Source organism: Epinephelus fuscoguttatus, linkage group LG7 (assembly GCF_011397635.1).
Source record: "Epinephelus fuscoguttatus linkage group LG7, E.fuscoguttatus.final_Chr_v1".
Classification (NCBI taxonomy): Eukaryota; Metazoa; Chordata; class Actinopteri; order Perciformes; family Serranidae; genus Epinephelus; species Epinephelus fuscoguttatus.
In genome coordinates, this window is record NC_064758.1 from 40,395,674 (window position 1) to 40,415,132 (window position 19,459).

At 40.4% G+C, this 19,459-nt stretch overlaps 2 protein-coding genes across 3 annotated transcripts in view; one reads left to right on the forward strand and one right to left on the reverse strand.

Annotated features, from left to right (window-relative positions):
* Positions 1 to 19,459, reverse strand: part of gdap1l1 (ganglioside induced differentiation associated protein 1-like 1) — a 263,078-nt gene that overhangs the window by 203,746 nt on the left and 39,873 nt on the right. The window lies entirely within an intron of this gene.
* fitm2 (fat storage inducing transmembrane protein 2) lies at positions 13,717 to 19,367 on the forward strand. Its single transcript, XM_049581442.1, has 2 exons — positions 13,717 to 13,905; positions 16,145 to 19,367. Exons 1-2 carry the CDS (start codon positions 13,733 to 13,735, stop codon positions 16,752 to 16,754), a joined length of 783 nt encoding a protein of 260 aa, XP_049437399.1. The 5' UTR covers positions 13,717 to 13,732; the 3' UTR covers positions 16,755 to 19,367.

Below are 19,459 nucleotides of genomic sequence, written 5' to 3' on the forward strand. Positions count from 1 at the left end.
GAGACAGGACCCAAACTGGGTAGACAGAATCAGTTCAGGGATTTATTGTTAGGATGAAGATGTGTGAGCTTACAGGCAGCAGGTACAGGGTCCAGATTCCAGGGTTCAGGAGGCAGGACAGGAAGGCACAAAGCAATGAGTGAAAATGGGGCAGTTGTTCACAGCAGGGCTGACGAGGGAAAGTGGAAACAGGTGAGCAGGTGGGTGGGGAAGTCATGTGATCAGGACAGGTGGGAGAGTCTGAGGGCATCTGGTGGATGGATGGAGAATGGCAGTGCAGCGACCTGAGGAGGAGGCTGGAGAGAGGAAGAGAGAAGCAGACTTTGTGACAATTTGGTCATAAACTTTAATTAATTAAAATTTTGACCTGATGATGGTGCTACACCAAAGTTATTATAATTCATCCTGAGGGGAACAATGATATATTCACATTTCATGGTCATCCATCAAATAGTTGTCGAGACATTTCACTCAAAATAGTGCTCAGCAAAGCCATTAGCATTCACCCTCTGCTTACCGTAAAGGTTTTCTAGCCTGAAGGGCAGCGTACATGGCACTGCGTCATGTTTTATCCAATGGAAGGGCACTTTATCTTTTATCTGCCATGGTGGCTTCCAAGAGGGCATTGATGCATTTGTTTTGCATCACAGTGTTTGAAATATTTAGTATTTGTTGTTCGGAGCCAATAAATGACACCGCACACACATTCATCACACACACACCTGTACATGTCTCAGAGGAGGAAAACAGTCCGAACTGGACAAAATCTCTCAGCCACACGTGTTTGGTTCTTATTTTATGATGAAGAGTAAAAACATTTTACAGCTTTCCTAACTTGAAAAGTGACGCATATCCACGAGCAGATTTTGAGACAGTGGTCCCCTGGGCACAGATATGCAAAGGACCCCGCCACCTCTTCTACATAGGAGCAAGACACACAGACTTTGTGCTTGTTTTATGTCTCTTTGAAGTAATTTTGTGTCTTGTGGTTGTTTTATGCTTTTTTTGTAGTAGTTTTGGTCTCTGGGGTAATTCTGTGTCTTATTTATGTAAACAAATGTCTCTGTAAGGTAATTATTTTTGCCTTTTAGGTTGCTTCGTATCACTTTGTAATCATTTTGTGCCTCCTTGTGTTCGAGTTGTGTTTCTTTGTGCCTGTTTTTGTAGTTATTTTGTGTCTCTTTGCGGTGCCTTTGCATCTCTTTGTTGTCACTTTGAATCTCTTTCTGGTCGGTATATGTTAATTTGACATTTGACATTTTGTAGGTGAATGTTAAGGGCCCTCTGACACTTGCTTGTTAGGCCCATTCAGTGACCTATCCGTGCTCATAGCTCAGCTGAAATGTCTCAGACCTGCAGCGGAGTATTAGCCTGTCAGCAGCTGCTGATGGAGCTCCCACTGATCACATGAAACTTATTCAAAGATCTGATAGGGAGTGCTGCACTGGGTTGCAGCAGTATGTAGTCTTTTTACTGTATAATGATGAAAACTCTGTGTGTCTGTTCCACGTTTTTCTCCTCACTGACTTGGTCAATCCATGTGAAATTTGGCACAGTGGTAGAGGGTCATGGGAGGATGCCAATGAAGCAATATTACATCAATTGGCCAAAGGGGGGCGCTATAGCAACCGATTGAAATTGCAAACTTTGAATGGGCATATCTCATGCCCCGTATGTCGTAGAGACATGAAACTTTGCACACAGATGCCTCTCCTCATGAGGAACACATTTTCCTCAAAAACCCATAACTTCCGCTTATATAGATTTTCCGCCATTTTGAATTTTTTGAAAAACACTTAAACTCAATCTCTTCCTAGGAAGTTTGAGCGATCTGCATGAAACTGGGTGAACATAATCTAGGGAGCAATATCTAAAGTTCCCTCTTGGCAAAAGTTGGAAAACTTACTAAAACTGAGCTTCTATAAGGCAATGAATATTGCGGAGGGCGTGGCTCATCACATAAAGGTGTAGAACATCTCAAGGGTTTCACCCATCACCACGCAACTTTGTAGGCATATGACCACACATAATCTGAGGGGACCCCTCCATTATTGACCCCATCAAACAAAATGGGGGCGCTAGAGAGCTAATTTCTTATCTAGGCCTAACCGCCATATGGATTTTTACTAAACTTGGTAGATATGTAGAACAGGACGCCTCAAGGTGACTGGAGAAATTTAACTCTAATTGGCAACTGGGTGGCGCTATAACAACAGAAAAATGCTTCAAAATGGCTAAAATGCGACCGATCGCTGTGGCTCCCCCTGTGGACCAATGTTGTTGTTTTTTCTTCTAATTTTTGGTATGACTAAGTCATGGTATGGTATGATGTACATAATCACAGAAACTGTTAGTGTGTCATTCTGTCAGTCCCATGTTTTTCTACTCACTGACGTGGTCAATCTATGTGAAACTGCACATAGGCATTGAGGATTGGCATAGGTAGAAGGTGACAAAGCTACCAATGGATATGGACTAGGTAGTTATAAAAAGTCAAAAATGCATCCGACGCTCTCCGACTGTATTTAAGAGTCCTTTATTAATAGAGGGTTTTCATCAAGGTGTAAGAAAGTTAAACAATTCTACACCCTGATGAAGACTTGAAATGCATTGCTTTACAGGACTTTTAACCACCACATGCTTCGTATGCATTTTCGGACTGCCTGCCTGCACCATGGACCTCTACACTGAGCTGTTATTCTTTGGACGAAATACGGATAAATTCTTCAATAAGGAAACAAGTGGAATCCACCTGAATGAACAAAGTATGGCTCTGAGGGCTTTCTGTGTCATCTGATCGCTCAGGTGAGCTCTGTGAAGTCGACCCTTCAAAGGTTTGCAGCATACCTCCACACAGGCTCAGCAGAGCGCTGTCAGACTTTGTCACTTTGTGTCTAAACTGCACAGAGCTCCATCAAAGAGGCTGTGAGGGCCTTTGGCATGCAAAAGGTCAACAACACCTAAGAGTCACTTAAAACTCAAGGCTGAGTCTTGTTTAAAGTCTTTGAACTTGACCGGTTTGCTTTTCCACTCACCTGGAGGACTCTACTTCACTGTCTGCAACAGAGTGTTAACATGAAGTGCTTCTTTATTCTGTCTTTACTTATATTACTGTATCATTTTTATTATTAAAAGAATGAAGAGATTAATCAAACATCTTTAGAGTCATAAGTGACTTGTAGGATCAGACGTTTACATTCAGCAGTGGCTGCATGAACATCACTTCTGTCACATAGTTAATATTTCTTTTATCCCACATCAATAAGGGGAGAAATGTTAAGCAGCATAATAAAATAGATCCATCACTGGTGACTGTGCAGACAGAATGACGGATGGTATAGCAAGTGCAGTTTGTCTGACTAAGGAGTGACTGCCCTTTTCATTAAACATTTTGGAAAACTCCGTCTGGATGATATGAAAATCTGAAGGAAGGGAGAAGGTCGGGCGGTGCAGCCAGAAAGTAAATTCACTCAGTGATTTAGCTGCTTCCCACTGACACAGAGAGGAGGTGGAAATGTGTTTGTACATAATTTACCAGGTTAAAAAGGCCTGAGATTTCACTCTGGCATTAGACACACACAGTCAGAAAGGTAATGGACAATCATTTAATTTCTTTCCCAGTTTCCAGGTTGTAACAGTGAATGTTTTTGCAGGATTTTGAGCTGAGAAACTCCTGCCGGTTTGAAATGGGTCATATCTGGGTATGATGCTTCTCCAGCTGGACGAGACCCAACAGTTTTCCCAGAGACCGTCCCTCACCCCCTGCAGCATGACATCATCCGTCTGGTTTCGAGACGTTGCAGGGTGCTCGCATACAAAGCTCGCTGCGACCTTGTGTTGTCTGAAAGGCGAGGAGAAGAACCCAGTACCCTCCTGTACTTACCCAAGAGGGGAATGTAAAACAAACCTTGTACCGACTGTATTTAAGGTTCCTGAGCTGCAGCTTTTCATGTGTCAGTCGGGCCTTTCAGCCGTCTGAGTAACAGCTCAGCAGCTGGCGTCTCTCACAGGGTTAGAGCACCACAAGCCTCCATTTCCACAGCAGCATTTACACCTGAATTACGGCCCTTTGAATTAGGAGCCAGTGTTTCTGAGAGCGCTTTGTGTGAACAATCTATAAAAACTGTGTCAGCTGAGGGTGAAACTAAACGCTTTTGTCTCAGAAGGAGATTAATGCTTTAATCAATGATGAACTCACAGAGAATTATCACCAGGCTTTACCATGGATGGATCCAGGCACAGGCCCAGGGGCCCAAAGTGTAAGGGCCCCTCTGGACTTCATCTGCAAAATTTCCCTTAAATTAAAGCCCAGTTCAGACAAGTCATTTGCAATGAGGTGAAACCATTGCAGAGAAAAGTTGACTCAACTCAAGCCCGTTGATGGTGTCATCTGCAAGTCCACTGGTCAAATCGCCAGCGGCTGGTTGTAGAACATGAAGTTGGTCACCTGTTTCTACAGTCAATTGGCCTGTAGTGTCTCTCTCCTGGCTGTCCTCATGGTGTGCTGGTGTTAGACGGTGGGTCACTGCTGCTGCTCACTGTATGTGCTCATTTTGCCACACACGCACTCTCATCGACTGATTAATTGGTGCTGATATATTTGTATTATCATGGTGTATTGATCATGAAAACAGTCCATCTGATGCTCGTTTTGTTTCTGTTTTTTGCCATTTCATCACTGATGAAGCTCTAGCAAAAGTTCAGTCAGGAAGACAATACTTTACATGCTCAGCCATGAAAGTTTCTTTCTCACCCTGCCATTTGCTCCTTTCACGTATGCTCACTCACTATCTCTCTTGCAGCTGATTCACAGTCAACCTCAGTGACACACCTTCACCAGTAGTTCTTTCTTGCTGTGCACCCTCCACTTCCCCATCACCACCTTGTCTTTACGGGTTCATCAGCCTCATCAGCCTCAGCTGTCATCAGCCTCAGAGTCAGCAGCCACCACCACCAGTGTCTGGACTCCATGGAGGGATTTATCCTGCTGCTACTCAGAAGTCCCTCAATCACAAATATCTCCCTCTCTCAAATGCCAAAGTCTTCTGTTCAATCTTTATCAGCACAAATCATCAGTTAACACTCATATTCTGTATTACATCTTATCTTTACTTCACTCTTCTGTCCCTTTTGATTGAACTACAAATGCAGCTGTAGCCAGTATCTCACTATCACTATCCTCATTCATATTTGAAGGAGCTACAAATTATATTCAGCCAAGAAATAAGCCTAAAAAGCGGCAAATCAGAACAGAATTACAGAGAGTTGTTGCATAGAGATGATACACCGTCTCATCTAGTTGCATTGATGTGAACTGGCAGGTTTTGAGAACGTTGCAGAACAGCGCATTGCAGGTAGTTGTCTGTTTGAAATCGTCTTGTCGCAAATCTTTGGTCTGAACTGGGCTTAAAGCCCCTACAAGAACTTTACAGGAACTTTCATTTTGAGGTGATTTTGGCGACCCTGTGGACAAAAGCGGTAGTGTTTTGCCGGAATGAAGCCTACATTTCCCATGAGCTCTAGCGCGTATTGTCGTAAAGACACTTATCTGGCTCGCGTATGTGTTTGTTTTTTGGGGATGAATGAAACAACAAGACGGGAAAACTTTGCCCACGCTCCTATCGGGGATCCCAGCTCACCTCTGCCGCGCCCCAGCTCCACCTCTCCGGCGTAAGTGCCACTGCCACCGAGGTAAATGCAGCGGTTGGCTGGTAAGGCTGAAGGCCTGTTTGGCGAGCACTTCCACGGCTTCTTGGACTGAGTATGGAGCGGTGCCTCACCTCTTTATTTCTCAGCACTCACTGGACCCTGTCGACGTCTGGCTGGTACCTGTCGTCGGCCCGAATGAGGTGTTCCAGCCCCGCGGCCCCTGCTCTCCTCGTCCCCGCTGGTGCGGGATGAATCTGCGCAACCTGTAGCCTCTGTGTGTGGCTCCCCGAACAGCTAACGCCGTGGACCCGCCGGCTCCTGCCAGGATTGGGCTGGCAAATGCTAGATCGCTAGCGAACAAAACGTTTATCCTGAAGGATTTCCTGACTTCCCAAGGACTGGATTTTCTCTGTGTGACTGAGACGTGGCTGACTGTTGGTGAGTCCAGTGCTTTCACAGAACTTTTACCCGATGATTGCTGCTATTTTAACTCCCCGCGGACGTCGGGTCGAGGAGGAGGAATAGCGACTATTCATAAATGTAAGCAGCTAGGTAAGATGATGTGTGCCGTCTGAGTGCCGTAAATCGTTTCGTCCTGGAAGCGACCTGGGGAGGACCCGGAGACAGTTTCCTAAAGGTATGGATACACACTATATAGAAATAGCTTATCTTCTCACTGATGGTCTCATTTGCTGTTGTAGGTCACGCACAGACATCAGCAGAAACGAGAGACTTAAGTGGCTTTAACATGTACCAACCGGGAAGCGACACAGAAAGACCACAAAGAGATGCAAAACAGCCACAAAGAGACATAAAACGACTGACAGAGACACAAAACCATAAAAAGATGCATAACAACAACAATAAACGAGGCAAAACCACCACAAAGTCTGTGTGTCTTGCTCCTGTGTAGGAGAGGTGGTGGGGCCTTTTGCTTATCTGTGCCCAGGAGCCCATTGTCTCATAAGCCGCCCATGGACTCCTCTCAGCTATAAAGGGTGTTTTGGAGTCGTTTAGCTCGTTGTTTTGGATTTCCAGCAACTTAATTGTTTTGATTCACTCTCACCGTTCGTGCTGATGCTCTCCAGCAGCAGCAGGCAGCCATTTTCAGCAGTATGCTACCTGCTTAGCACCAAACAGCAGACAGACACAGTTAGACACTGGCTGGTGAGCACAGCGGAGCATTTAGCAGCTAAAGAGGCAGAGAATTCCCCCAGGAGTTGGTGGACAGTGCATATTCATCAAGTGAAACACGACTTCAAATGAATGCTGATGCAGCTCTGTGTCTGCTGGAGCTGCACGCAAGCAACAAGTTCACCACAGAAACTTTATAGGGTCAGAGTTCTGTTTGAATGTTGAGTTTAAAGGTTGTTAAAGACAGTTAATTAATGCAGGTTTAAAATATAGATCCATGTGTCTCCATGAAATCTGTCAAAAACAATTTATTTATTTGTGTGTCTTCATTATTTTCCTTGAAGTAATTTTTTCATACAAATGTTGCAACAGAAATGATCAAATGAATCAAAAACTGAACATATTAAAACAAGCACTTTCCTCTGCAGCGTCAGAAACGACGTGGTCACTGGGCAGCTTCTCCTCCTGACTGCTGGAATAATGTCAGAGCTCAGCCAGGGGAGTTTGTTTTAATAATTCACAGTAACATTTTCCACCCTGCACAGCAAAGCCTCAGCCTTTTGATCAACCAGCCAAGATGTCTGCAGGAGAGTTTCACCTCCTCTCTCATGTTTGCTTGACATTTCTCTCTCAAAGAGGGCCCGCTCAGTGTTTGCATTTAGCATGTTCACACTGGGGATATCTGCAGTCTGGCAGCGATGGAGGCAAATTGTGAATGTTCTATATTTTAGTATGCGCTGAATGTTTTGTGCTGTATAAAGACTCATTTCAATCTTACCACAGAAATCCTTTTAAATCGCTTCCTCTGGTGGTGAGATGTCTGAAACATAATACGCAGCCATTTAATTTAGATACATTCTTTGCATCCAGCCAGAGTTTGTAGTCTGGCATCGGTGCTCGAAGAACAATCAGCCAAACACCAGGCGTGCCTGGAAAATGTCATTTCCAGGAGAGGTTTGTTTGCCAAGTGAGAGTGCATCGAGGACAAACTTTGTCCTGCATTCAGATGCTCTGAGGGGAAACGTACATCTCCCTCCAGAACAATCGTAATGACTCAGCAAGTCTGCCATCGTCATCAGCATTACTCGATGAATCTGAATTTTACACACAGCCAATAAGCACTTATGCATCTTATTTAGTTTTTATGTTTTAGTTAAGTCTTTGTTAAAGCAGCTTTTATTAGAGTCATGTGCACATTAACTTGTACAACAGTAGCACACATGCACCCACAATTTACACACACAACAATTCCACATTAAAGAACAATACCAAGTGGCATTCAGTTGACTGAGTATGATGCTTGGAAGGTCTGCACCATCTCTCACTTCTTTTAAATGAAGGTTAATTAAACCAAATATTTAATATAGTTATGCAAATACTTCTTATTTTATTTTATCTGCACTGCAGCTTTATTAAACTTTCATATCTTTGCACCTCTTGTCCGCACTTTAGATATTTTATTTTTTTTTATTATTATTTATCTTTTTTCCTATTTTCTCTTTTATTTTAAATATGTGTCCTTTATTATGTTTTATGATTTATTGCTCTGTAAAGCACTTTGAATTGCCCTGCTGTATGAAAGGTGCTAAACAGATAAAGCTGCCTTGCCTTTACTGTTGCAGCTCGTAATGAGGGATAATTTTAATGTCTTTATATGTTGCTGGGTAGCTTCATCTATACTATCTATAAAAAAAAAACCAACTATAAAAATTTACTAATGATAAATGTAGAGGGGTGTAAAAAAAACCTCCAAAATATCCTTAAGTAGAAGTACAAATTTGATTACAGAAAATAAATGTCACACTCTCTGGCTCCCTACAACATTTCCAGTCCCCAGGCCTTCCTCCAGATAAAGTTGAAGAGGACCTGAGGGTCGAAACATCATCATCGAAATAAGAGAAATGCATATGGAGTCAGAGTGTTTTAGACTTTATTTCTATAATCAAGTCTACTGCCAGTGATCAGCACCTGCACTACTTTTAAAAGATACGATACGATATGATACGATACGATACGATATGATACGATACGATATGATACAATACGATAATGTACGATAACATAACACTAGAAAAGCACTCAGAGAGTGCAGACCTCCGTCAAGTAAGTGATATTCCCTCCCCCTCTGCATCAGATCACAATTAGGTTATTTGCATCACTATCATTATTAGGTTATATATGCCTTCACCATGGAGACACTGTGGTGTATTCCTTTTCGTTTTCATTTTGTACCAACACAGAATATAATGTTTTTTTTGTATTTTTCACTTTCTTTTTTTCCAACACAGAACATTCATTTCAACTTTAGAATTACAACAATATTTAGCAAGTAGAACAAGACGTGCTTTCCGGCCACCAGATGGCGCTATTTTCACCCTCTTAATTGCTGCTGAGGCTGTCAGACGATAGACTTTTTTTATTATGTTATCCACTTTGCTTCAACAGATCACCACCAAAATTGTCATCTGTTCCTTGTCCTATTATCCACCTTTCCTGAAAATTTTATCAAAATCCGTTCATAACTTTTTGAGTTATTTTGCAGACAAACAGACAAACAGACCAACACCAGCGAAAATATAACCTTCTTGGCGGAGGTAATAACATAACACAACATAATCCTTTCTTCATCCCACTGACTGCAGGGAAATTCGCAGCATTACAGCAGCAAGGGGACAGTGCAAACAGGCAGCATTAGTAGAAAAAAATAAAGTACAAAGCAAAATAGAGGTTTGTAAAATAAGTAAAATGTACAAAACAAAGAACATTATAATAAGCAAACAGTAAAAAAACACAAAGCAATGTAATAAGGAAGCATCAAATAGAAGCAGAATATAATAAAGAGACCAACTGAATGGCTGATATTACATTTACATTGACATTTTTATATTTTAAAGTAGACATATAAATCAGTATGAAGTGGAAATACTCAAGTAAGTACCTCAAAACTGTTACAGCACCACAGTGATTATTTAGATGTGATCAGAGAGCAGAGGCGGTTGGTTCAGTAGAGCTTTATAGATACATATTGTACAGTGCATCTCCCTTGGGCTGGTTAAAGAAGACCATCTCAATGATTTAGTGATAAAGAACAGTGCACCAAGAGTCGTGCACACATAAAATGCCATTATCAAGCAAATGCTGCACATAATTACAGACTGAGTGACTGAGCAGCAGGACAGAGACATGAATTATTTGGATTTAAAAGTCTGGTGTTGGGCGGCACGGTGGTGTGGTGGTTAGCACTCTCGCCTCACAGCAAGAGGGTTGCCGGTTCGATCCCGGGTGTGGGAGCCCTTCTGTGCGGAGTTTGCATGTTCTCCCCGTGTCAGCGTGGGTTCTCTCCGGGCACTCCGGCTTCCTCCCACAGTCCAAAGACATGCAGATTGGGGACTAGGTTAATTGGTAACTCTAAATTGTCCGTAGGATCTCCCTTGGGCTGGTTAAAGAAGACCATCTCAATGATTTAGTGATAAAGAACAGTGCACCAAGAGTCGTGCACACATAAAATGCCATTATCAAGCAAATGCTGCACATAATTACAGACTGAGTGACTGAGCAGCAGGACAGAGACATGAATTATTTGGATTTAAAAGTCTGGTGTTGAGTCCGGCATCCAGCAGCCAGACTTCAATCTGTTTACATTGTGTCTGTGACTGTGGCTGCATTGCATTGTGATGGCCTCTTGTATCGAGGTCAACATGCTCCATAAAACCTGACACCTTGACCCCCTGAGTTATATCCACATGCCACACTACAAGGCTCCGTCTGAGCAAACATGACCTGGAGCGAGGGAGGAGTGTGTGACTGTGTGTGTCTGTCTGTGGAGTGTCTCGCACTTTAGAATATTTCAAACAATGATTCAGAAAAGGTGCTGTATTCTACGTTATCTCAGTGGTCCTGCTTTAATTCTAGTCTGTCACTGTAGCTGTGACACAGCAGCCAGTACATCATGTGTGAACTGAACGTGATTTGACATCTTGAAATAATCATTTTTAATTGGGGCTGATTGTTGACTGAGACTTTCCCTGATTTTGTCCCAACATCTTGCAGCTGCTTAAAAGAAAAATCAAATCACTGCCAAATTAACAACAAAAAGGACACAGGACAAAGCACAGAACATTTAGATACTGCGAGCAAGAATACTTCAGATAAATGGAATTAAAGAAAATGTAGGCAATGCTAGTATATCTATCATGGACAGAGCTAACTTAAAAAAATGTGCCTATTATATTCTCTTAAGAAACAAATGGATCGAAGTGAAATGTTATTTAATAGCTAAATTATGCACAGCCTAGTTCTAATCTACTATTGAGTTCATTTTAACTATTTTATATACTGTGGGTAGTTTAATCTGAAAATGAAAATGAAAATACTCAAGTAAAGTCATCAGCGCCATCATCGTCAGGCTTGAAGAATTTGCCTAAATCACTCAGATCAGTTACTTTTCTTTTTTTTTGTTACGTGACTGAAAGACTTCTTAGCTTGTTTACTTTAAATGTACTTGTTCATGTGTTTGATTGTATTTACCTTCATTTTCAATGTATATAGATATATATAGGCTCAGACGAGCGCTGTTTTATCTGGCAGCGTTCATTTATTTTATTTCACCTTTGCTTTATGCAGATGACACTTGTTTGTGTACGGTTTGTTAACATTAGCATGTTTAATTGTTTCGTATTGTTTGTAGTGTTCAGTTTATTTATTCAATTTATTATTATCATCATTGTATCATCAATGGTTTTTAATTGAAAGTACAAATTTGTACTCAAGAATAGCATTTGAGGATTCAGTTACATTCAATCCCTGATTTTATTCGCCTTCTCGTGATTGGACATATTTTGATTTTCATTGTGGGAGTTTTCGTATCAGTCAAAATAGAATTACTTTATTTATAATTTATTATTAACTTTATTAATCCCACCAGGGGCAATTTGTCTGAACAGCTTGCCTTGCATGTGTACTATAACGTGCAGACACATAAATAGATGAGTAATAAATAAAAATCAAAAATAAAAAAAAATATGCCAAGGAGTTAAGTGCAATAAAGGAATCTAGAAATAATAATAATAATAATTTTTTTTTAAAAAAAAAGTGGAAGGTAAATATGTAGTTAGTTAGTTAGTTGGTTAGTTAGTTATTTTATTGACACAAGTAAATAAAATATTTGGGTCCAAACAATAAACAAACATTTTTGTTTTTTACATTTGTACATTTCCTTTACTTACATTACATTATGTTCCCGCTACACTCTGGAGGCAAATGTACCTCTTTTTCTGTCGTATGTTTCTATTCAAGCTGTCGTTACTTTGCAGGTGTAGATTATCGATACTAAATATAAATTAACAAATAGATTACGGTGCATTATTATAAGTTAAGATACCCGTAATGTAATCAAAATTAGCTCCACCTTCACCACCAACAACATTAATGCATCAGTAATTATATTTCAGTAATATACATCTGTATAAAGAGTACTTTTACTTTTGGTAATGGTATATGTTAATGACAGTACTTTTGTGCTTTTGCGTAAGTAGCCAAACATTTTGAATGCAGGATTTTTATTTGTAGCAGAAAATGTTTACACTGTGGTATTACTGCTTTTACTTGAATAAATATATGCCTCTTGACACTTAAGATGCACTTCAGCCTTCAGGCCTTAAAGAGGATTTTGATATGAGTGCTATGCTGTAGTCCATGCTACAGCATAGCACTGTAGATGCTGTAGATGTTTTCTGTTCATTTCCTATAGAGTTTGGGGTCTATGATGGTTCATGATGGCTCTAACCTAATACCCTTTCATAACCCTTTGCTCTAATTTTGTTTTGAGATGTGTGTTTAATAGATTTGGGGATCTTTGAGTAATGATGGCTTTAGCCTGATTCCCTTCAAAGCCCCATTTACTATGTGATGAAAATATAATTTGAAACTGTTTATGGTGTTGAGTGATTTTTATGTTTTCACCTCCCCCACCCCCCCCCACCCCTTTTTTTTTTTTGAAAAATCATTGTACAAAGCAGCCATGTCAAGGACATGTATAACACATACAAGAACAAGGTACAAAAACATTTAACAGAATGACAAGAGGTTACCTATATCAGAGCAAATTAAAAGCAGCACATTGTAGATGTGTAAAGAGTTGGACGAATGTTCAGTGGAAGCCATATAGCTTTTCAGTTCTCCTTTGAAGGACAAAAAGATAGGCTTCTTTTTAGCAAATTTACATTTATGGATATAAAACTAAAAATAGAAGTAGATTAATAATAAAATCGTTTTCTGAGACACTGGAGTCTTTGCGGAACCCAAAATAAAAAACTTTTAAATTCAAAATAAAGTCCTTGGATACTTTTCTTCTGACAAAATTCGAAAAGTCCAACCAAAATACTTTGGAGTAAATGCATTCCCAGAATAAATGTTGTACAGTTTCAGCAACATCATGACAGAAAGTGCAATCAGATGAAATACTGGGGTTATATTTTGACAAAATATAATTGGAAGGGTAACAATTATGTACAATCTTCAAGGTGACCTCAGTTACTTTGTTAGTGATCATGAGTCTCTTCCAAAATCTTTTCCAATCAATATTCTCAAATTTGTTGTTCCATAGGCAAGAAGGAGTAGAGATACAGGCTTAAGGAGAATGGATCTAATTTTCTTGCTGGTGGAGTCTGTACTAACTAGAAGACAGTTATCTACAAAGAGAGTAGATGAGTCTAAAGAGGATTGATTTTTAAGTTGCTTTGTAAAGCATAATTAACATTTAATCACAAAACAACAGTTCAGTGTTTGGTATCAGGTAGTGCACGATCCTGTACAGCAGGTGGCGGTACTTGAGTGAGCGGTTTGCAGTCTGCCGTTAAAAATCAAGTGAAGAAGAACACCAGGCCGAGAAGCCTCATTGGTTGAGTTGTAGTGACGTCAGAGGGACTCCTGCTGCCTCTCGCTCGTCAACATGGCGGCGCTGGATGTCATTGTGGACAACTTGGTGACTCTCTGGAGGATTCCGGCCGTCCGGCAAAACTTCCACTGGATATTTTTACTCATTTCGGTGGCGGGCTCGACCCTGAAGGAGCTCGAGCTCGTCCCGCAGACATATTTCAGCAGCAGCAGAAACGCCCTGAATGTGTGAGTAGAGCCGGTGTGTTGTTTTGCTAGCTAACAAGCTAACAAGGATTGTATGGAGCTCACCTGTCGCTGACTGTATGGTGACCTGCTGGTGACAGACAGGTGGAAGTACCGACACGAGTTGCTCTGATTTGTGTTGTGATTAAATCAGTAACACTGACGTAATGTAGGTCAAAGGTTAAGTGCTGTTTCATAGCTCATTGCTGTGCTCGTAAATCCACCTTTTATTATACAGAATGCTCACTGAACACTTCAATACAGTGATTTCCTGAGTAACTGTGAATAAACCGAGGGCAAGTCTTGATCTATATCAGCTAGGAAAATAAAGAAAGAAGTAATAGTTTTGTCCCTTCATCTCCTGATGCTGAAGGAGATTCTGCAACAGCATAACACTTTTAATCCCGAGAGGAATGATTGTGCAACAGTTGCTGTACAAAGAGAGTTCAAATATAGAGAGCAAATGGTCAGAGATCATTTTGTCACACTTACACTAAAATCTGGAACGAGATCCCAGATTACAACAGAGCAGTAACCTCTAGTTCACATTTCAAACACACATATAAACACTATGTGATGGAGGGACACACCTGCAGCCACTGATGTAAATCTCATATCCCATTTTACTCACTCCACTTTATTTGCTTCAGTTGATTGTTTCTGTTTTTACTCTGTGTTGTAATGTGTTTTTGATGCATAACAGGAACCTGCTAAATGGAGTCAGGCCAGTTTTAACCCAAACACTTAATGTTACTTTTAATTCCTTTCCTGTATAAATTAATAAATGTAAATGAAGTAAACAAAATCAAAGCAATAACAGTTATCAACAAGGTGCAGAAACAAGCAGATCAGTAAATTCTTCCTGTTATTAGGCCTATACTTTGTGGGATTAAAAAGAAATTATTTAAGTTTGTAATGCACTGTGGATATAAAGCATGTGGTCTGATATGAGCAGAGGCTTGTGTAGGCCAACGTTGACTCAAAACATTGATGGAAAAACAGCCATTACTGGATCCTTCGCTGACTCTTTTGCCACTTGTGCTACTGTAGATTCACCTTAGCATTTATAGCTAACTACAAAGCATTGATTACCCTATTACTGTAACTTTAAGCACTAGCTGCACAGTCTAACCTCAAATATTTACATCTCGGATGATAACCATGATAACCCAATATAATCTACTATTGATGCTTTCCGAGATAAAGACGATGTACATGATAGTGAACTGAACATCTTAAGGTTTGGAAATGGAAGTAAATAAGAAACATAGGTATTTGAATTTTAACAGCTTCTGAAGACTTAATATTGAAAAGTAAACTACTAAATTCATAGCATTGAAATATTTTACTTTTAAAAACCATGAATCTTATCATTATTTGTTTTGAATTAAACGCTTTGAAATAAAAATAAGATTTTTTTTAAATTCTTTTTTTCAAAAAGTGAATACGATTTTTCCATCACAAATCCAAATCCAAAAATTAAAGTTGGAAAAAAATTCAAATAGCAACTTCGGGCTACCCAGAAGAGGATAGGCAATCGAGCCTGAATGTTTTTACAATCAAATTAATGATGTACTATGTGAATTTTTTTTTTTTTCAATTAAATTTGTAAATCTGAATTTATCAGTCGAAGTTTAGCAAAATTACAGATCGAGAAGTATCATATTTTATTTTAAAAGTGGTGAATTAAGAACCAATACAGTGAGATAAATATTTGTAAGCCACAAATTCAGTGGTGTTCAAATTTCAACATTAGGTATTTCCATGGCTGTTAAAATTTAAATACTCACTTGTCTGATTTTCTTCCATATTTGGACTGTTTCTCAGATAAAACATCTGAAGACATCAACAGGAATTTTCACTATTTTCTGACATCTTATAGCCACAATGAGTAATGATTAACCAAGAAAATATTTGGCTGATAAATGAAAGTAAACAACACTTGCAGCCTTGTAGTCTATAGTGCAGGAATATTGGTTCTCTCTCTGGGCTGGTTTCAATCTACGGTTTGTGAACGATGGAGTATTCATAAAGGAAAATGTGGATTTTAATAGATGTATTAACTTCTTAAAGTTTAAGATAGAGAAATACCTTTTTATTACCTAGAAGGAAACTAGTGTGGTCACCTGTGGTCAGTGGCAAAATAAAAAGGTGTCGTCAGGACAAAGATGCTTCAGATCTGATATTAGAGCGCTGATAAATGTATCTGAGTGCTCATGTGAACGCCCTGTTCCTCCTGCAGGTATTTTGTCAAAGTGTCCTGGGGGTGGACGTTGTTGCTGCTGACCCCCTTCCTCCTCCTCTCCAACTCCTCCTTCAGCAGGAGTGTGTCCTTCCTCGGCCGGCGGCTGCTGTCTCTGGCGGTGGCCACAGCCATCTGGTATGTCTGCACCGAGACCTTCTTCTACATCGAGGACGCGACCGGCTCGTGTTATGAAACCAACACCCTGGATGTTGTCAACAAGGAGTTCATATCCAAGGCCAGCTGCAGGCGGGCCGGCTTCCACTGGCGCGGCTATGACATCTCAGGACACTCCTTCATCCTGGCCTACTCTGCACTCTTCATCGTGGAGGAAACAGCACCGATGGCGTCCCTGAAAACAGCCAGTCTCTCTGCACTCCCCAGGATGGTGCTCAGCCTGCTGTACGTGGCCTTGAATCTGATAGTGATCGTCTGGGTGTGGATGTTTGCGTGCACCTCTGTTTACTTCCATGACCCGTCTCACAAGTTGCTAGGGACCATATGCGCCGTGTTGGGGTGGTATCTGACATATCGGGTTTGGTATCCAAAACCTTTGTCACCAGGACTCCCCCCTCAGCGCCACCCAAAAGAACAGAAACAGCACGCCTGAGCTGCAGCTTTCCTGTACGACATTGTTGCTAATTTCCCTCAAAACAACACTACAGTTGATGTTTTCTGTCTCCGGATCCAAGCTGACCACGCTATTTTAAGCTATCTTAAGTTATTCCCTCCTCACAGAAAGGTCGTTTAGTACAGGATGGTGTTTGGCAGCTGCTGTTCCCAAAATGACTCGTGGTAATCTGAGACAAAAGCAAGACGCTGCCCAGCTGCCCAGCTTCAGCCTCTGAGGCTCGCACGCTACTCGTTTGTCCCTCAGTTTGTTGCCTTATAATGTTTTACTCATTGATGAGTAATCACGGTTTTTAGATGTGTGAGTGGGAACACTTGAGAACGTTTACAGCTCCAGTTGTATCGCACTGATAACATGTATTTTTGCAGACCTATATAAATTAGCTACACTTTGTTTTTATAGGAAACTATAAAAGTCAGATCACACACTGTTGCTGTGTCAACACTATAGGTAAAGTTTGCTCGGAGAGTATTGAGTATAGAAATCATTTTACTGGCTCATTATACACAGACTGTAGATGTAAGCCAGGCCTGGCTACAAGCGCAAATTATTATTAAAATGCTTTAAAGGTTTAGGCTGGAATAAGACAGTTATTTCCATTATTGATTTAATCTGCCTGTTATTTTAAATTGTCAAATGACCACCACAGTTTGTCTTCAAATGTTGATTTGTCCAAGCAATAGTCCAAAACACAAATATACTAAATTCATAATTACAAGCTCTACAGTGCAGAGCACATGGTGAGTTTTGGTAAAATTATACAAACAAAAAAAAAAAAACAGGATCTGTGTGTTCCATTTTCATTATTTATTTGTCATCGATGGCAACTGAATAAATTAAGGCTTATGAACAAACATCATAAAAAGCACCATAAATAAATGCATATATAGAAATATAAAAAATAAAAAGTAAAAAATAAAAAAATACTATAGTGAAATATAATGGCCACAAATCACAACTAGGATTTCTCGACTTGAACTCTTTGTGTGTGTTCAAAGAAGTACAGATCCGACCCGTCAGGTAGCATGATGTCAGTCAGAAGAAGCAGTGGAGTCGTCACAGGTGTGCTCGCAGTAATCGAAAAGCATTCACAATGATTGGCTGGTTATGAAGTTTCTTGACGTTTCCCTCCTGCAGCGTCATCGGCTGTTTGTCAATTAACAGAATAGGTGAATGTCTGAGGATCAAAACGTCAACATAAATAGCTAATTTTATGATTAAATCGCAACAATAAATAGTATTTTACACTTTGTGTCCTCCTGCTGGCTTCAAAACTTGGAAAAAAAATCCAGATATATATTTTTAAATCTTCTCTTTTGTGCCATTTACATCACCGCTGCTCATGCAAGAACAGTTTGAAACCAAACAACCTCCTTGTTTTCCTTTAATGCACATTCTCTCCAATCTATATGGCTATACTGCACTCTCAAAACATGAAACTGGACACAATGAACTACTGCTTCTACACCTATTCTCCTCATGAAAATCAGATTCATTATTATCAGGTGTGACCCAGCAAGGAGATGCTGCTATTAAAGGATCATTGATCGTCGTCTTTGGTTCAACTTTTCCTGCCACAGCTGCAGCGTGTTGCTAGCCACCACCTGCAGAGACGAGTTTCTGTAGCAGGAGAATACAGGGAGCATCCTAACTGAAAAAATAAATAAGTGCTGTCATTCTTCAAGGCTTGAGCTGTACAGAAACACTGTACTGTGAGTCCTTACTGCAAGAAATGTCTGTATAACCAGCCATAAAAACCAAAAGCAGCGTACAACTCCAGTCAGTACCTCACAGAATAAGTTAAAACATAAAGAGTGCACGGTTCAGGAGCAGAATTATAACATTGTTAAACCCTGGAGGTCTGACGAAGGAAAAAAAGAAAGCAGAAAAGGCTCCCATTAGGGGTGAGTGAGTGTGGAGCGAGAAAAGTACACTGCATCAACAAACAACGAGACAGCTGGCAAGGCTTGCCGGGGGGAAGGCTTTTTCTTTTTCCTCGTCATACTCCTTTTCAAAGCCTTCAGATGAGTCAGCTCTTCCTCACTTGTTCCCCTCATTTTAACCTTTGAGCTCATTAAAAATTCAAAATCAATGCGACAATGTATAATTAAAAATATCTATCTGTAAAAACAATCTTGCATCTGTCAGGAGGAGTCAGCGACAAACAGACAGCAGTAAAATCCAGTGTGTTTTTTGTCTCCTTTGCTCAGTATTGCTGAGGGACCATCTCTAACACTGTACAGTGCAGGTGCTTCAAATGTTACAATTAGCAAGAAGACATTTAGAAATGTGTGGTTAAGATGTTGGGTAGCGATCATAAATTCTGCCTCTGGCCAGTGTCCGTCCGTCACGAAACGCTTACACAATAAGAAAGTACCCATGCAATGAAATATACACCCTAAACCTAAAGCAACACTATCGTGCCATAGATGCAGAATTTACAATTTTACTACCAGGTCAGCCAAAGTGTAACTTTTCAAACACCCAGGTTTTTGTAACGTCTGAACTCCTGCTCAGCGACAAAGAGAGTGACAGTGGACCAGTGTGTGCTGTGTGATCTGTGGTGCTTTAAATAAACTGACTCTGAGTGTATGTGTGTGTGTGTGTGTGCGTTTTATTCTGTGTAGGGTGTACAGTTAGATAAAGGAACAGTTCGACATTTTTAGAAATGCACTTATTTATAT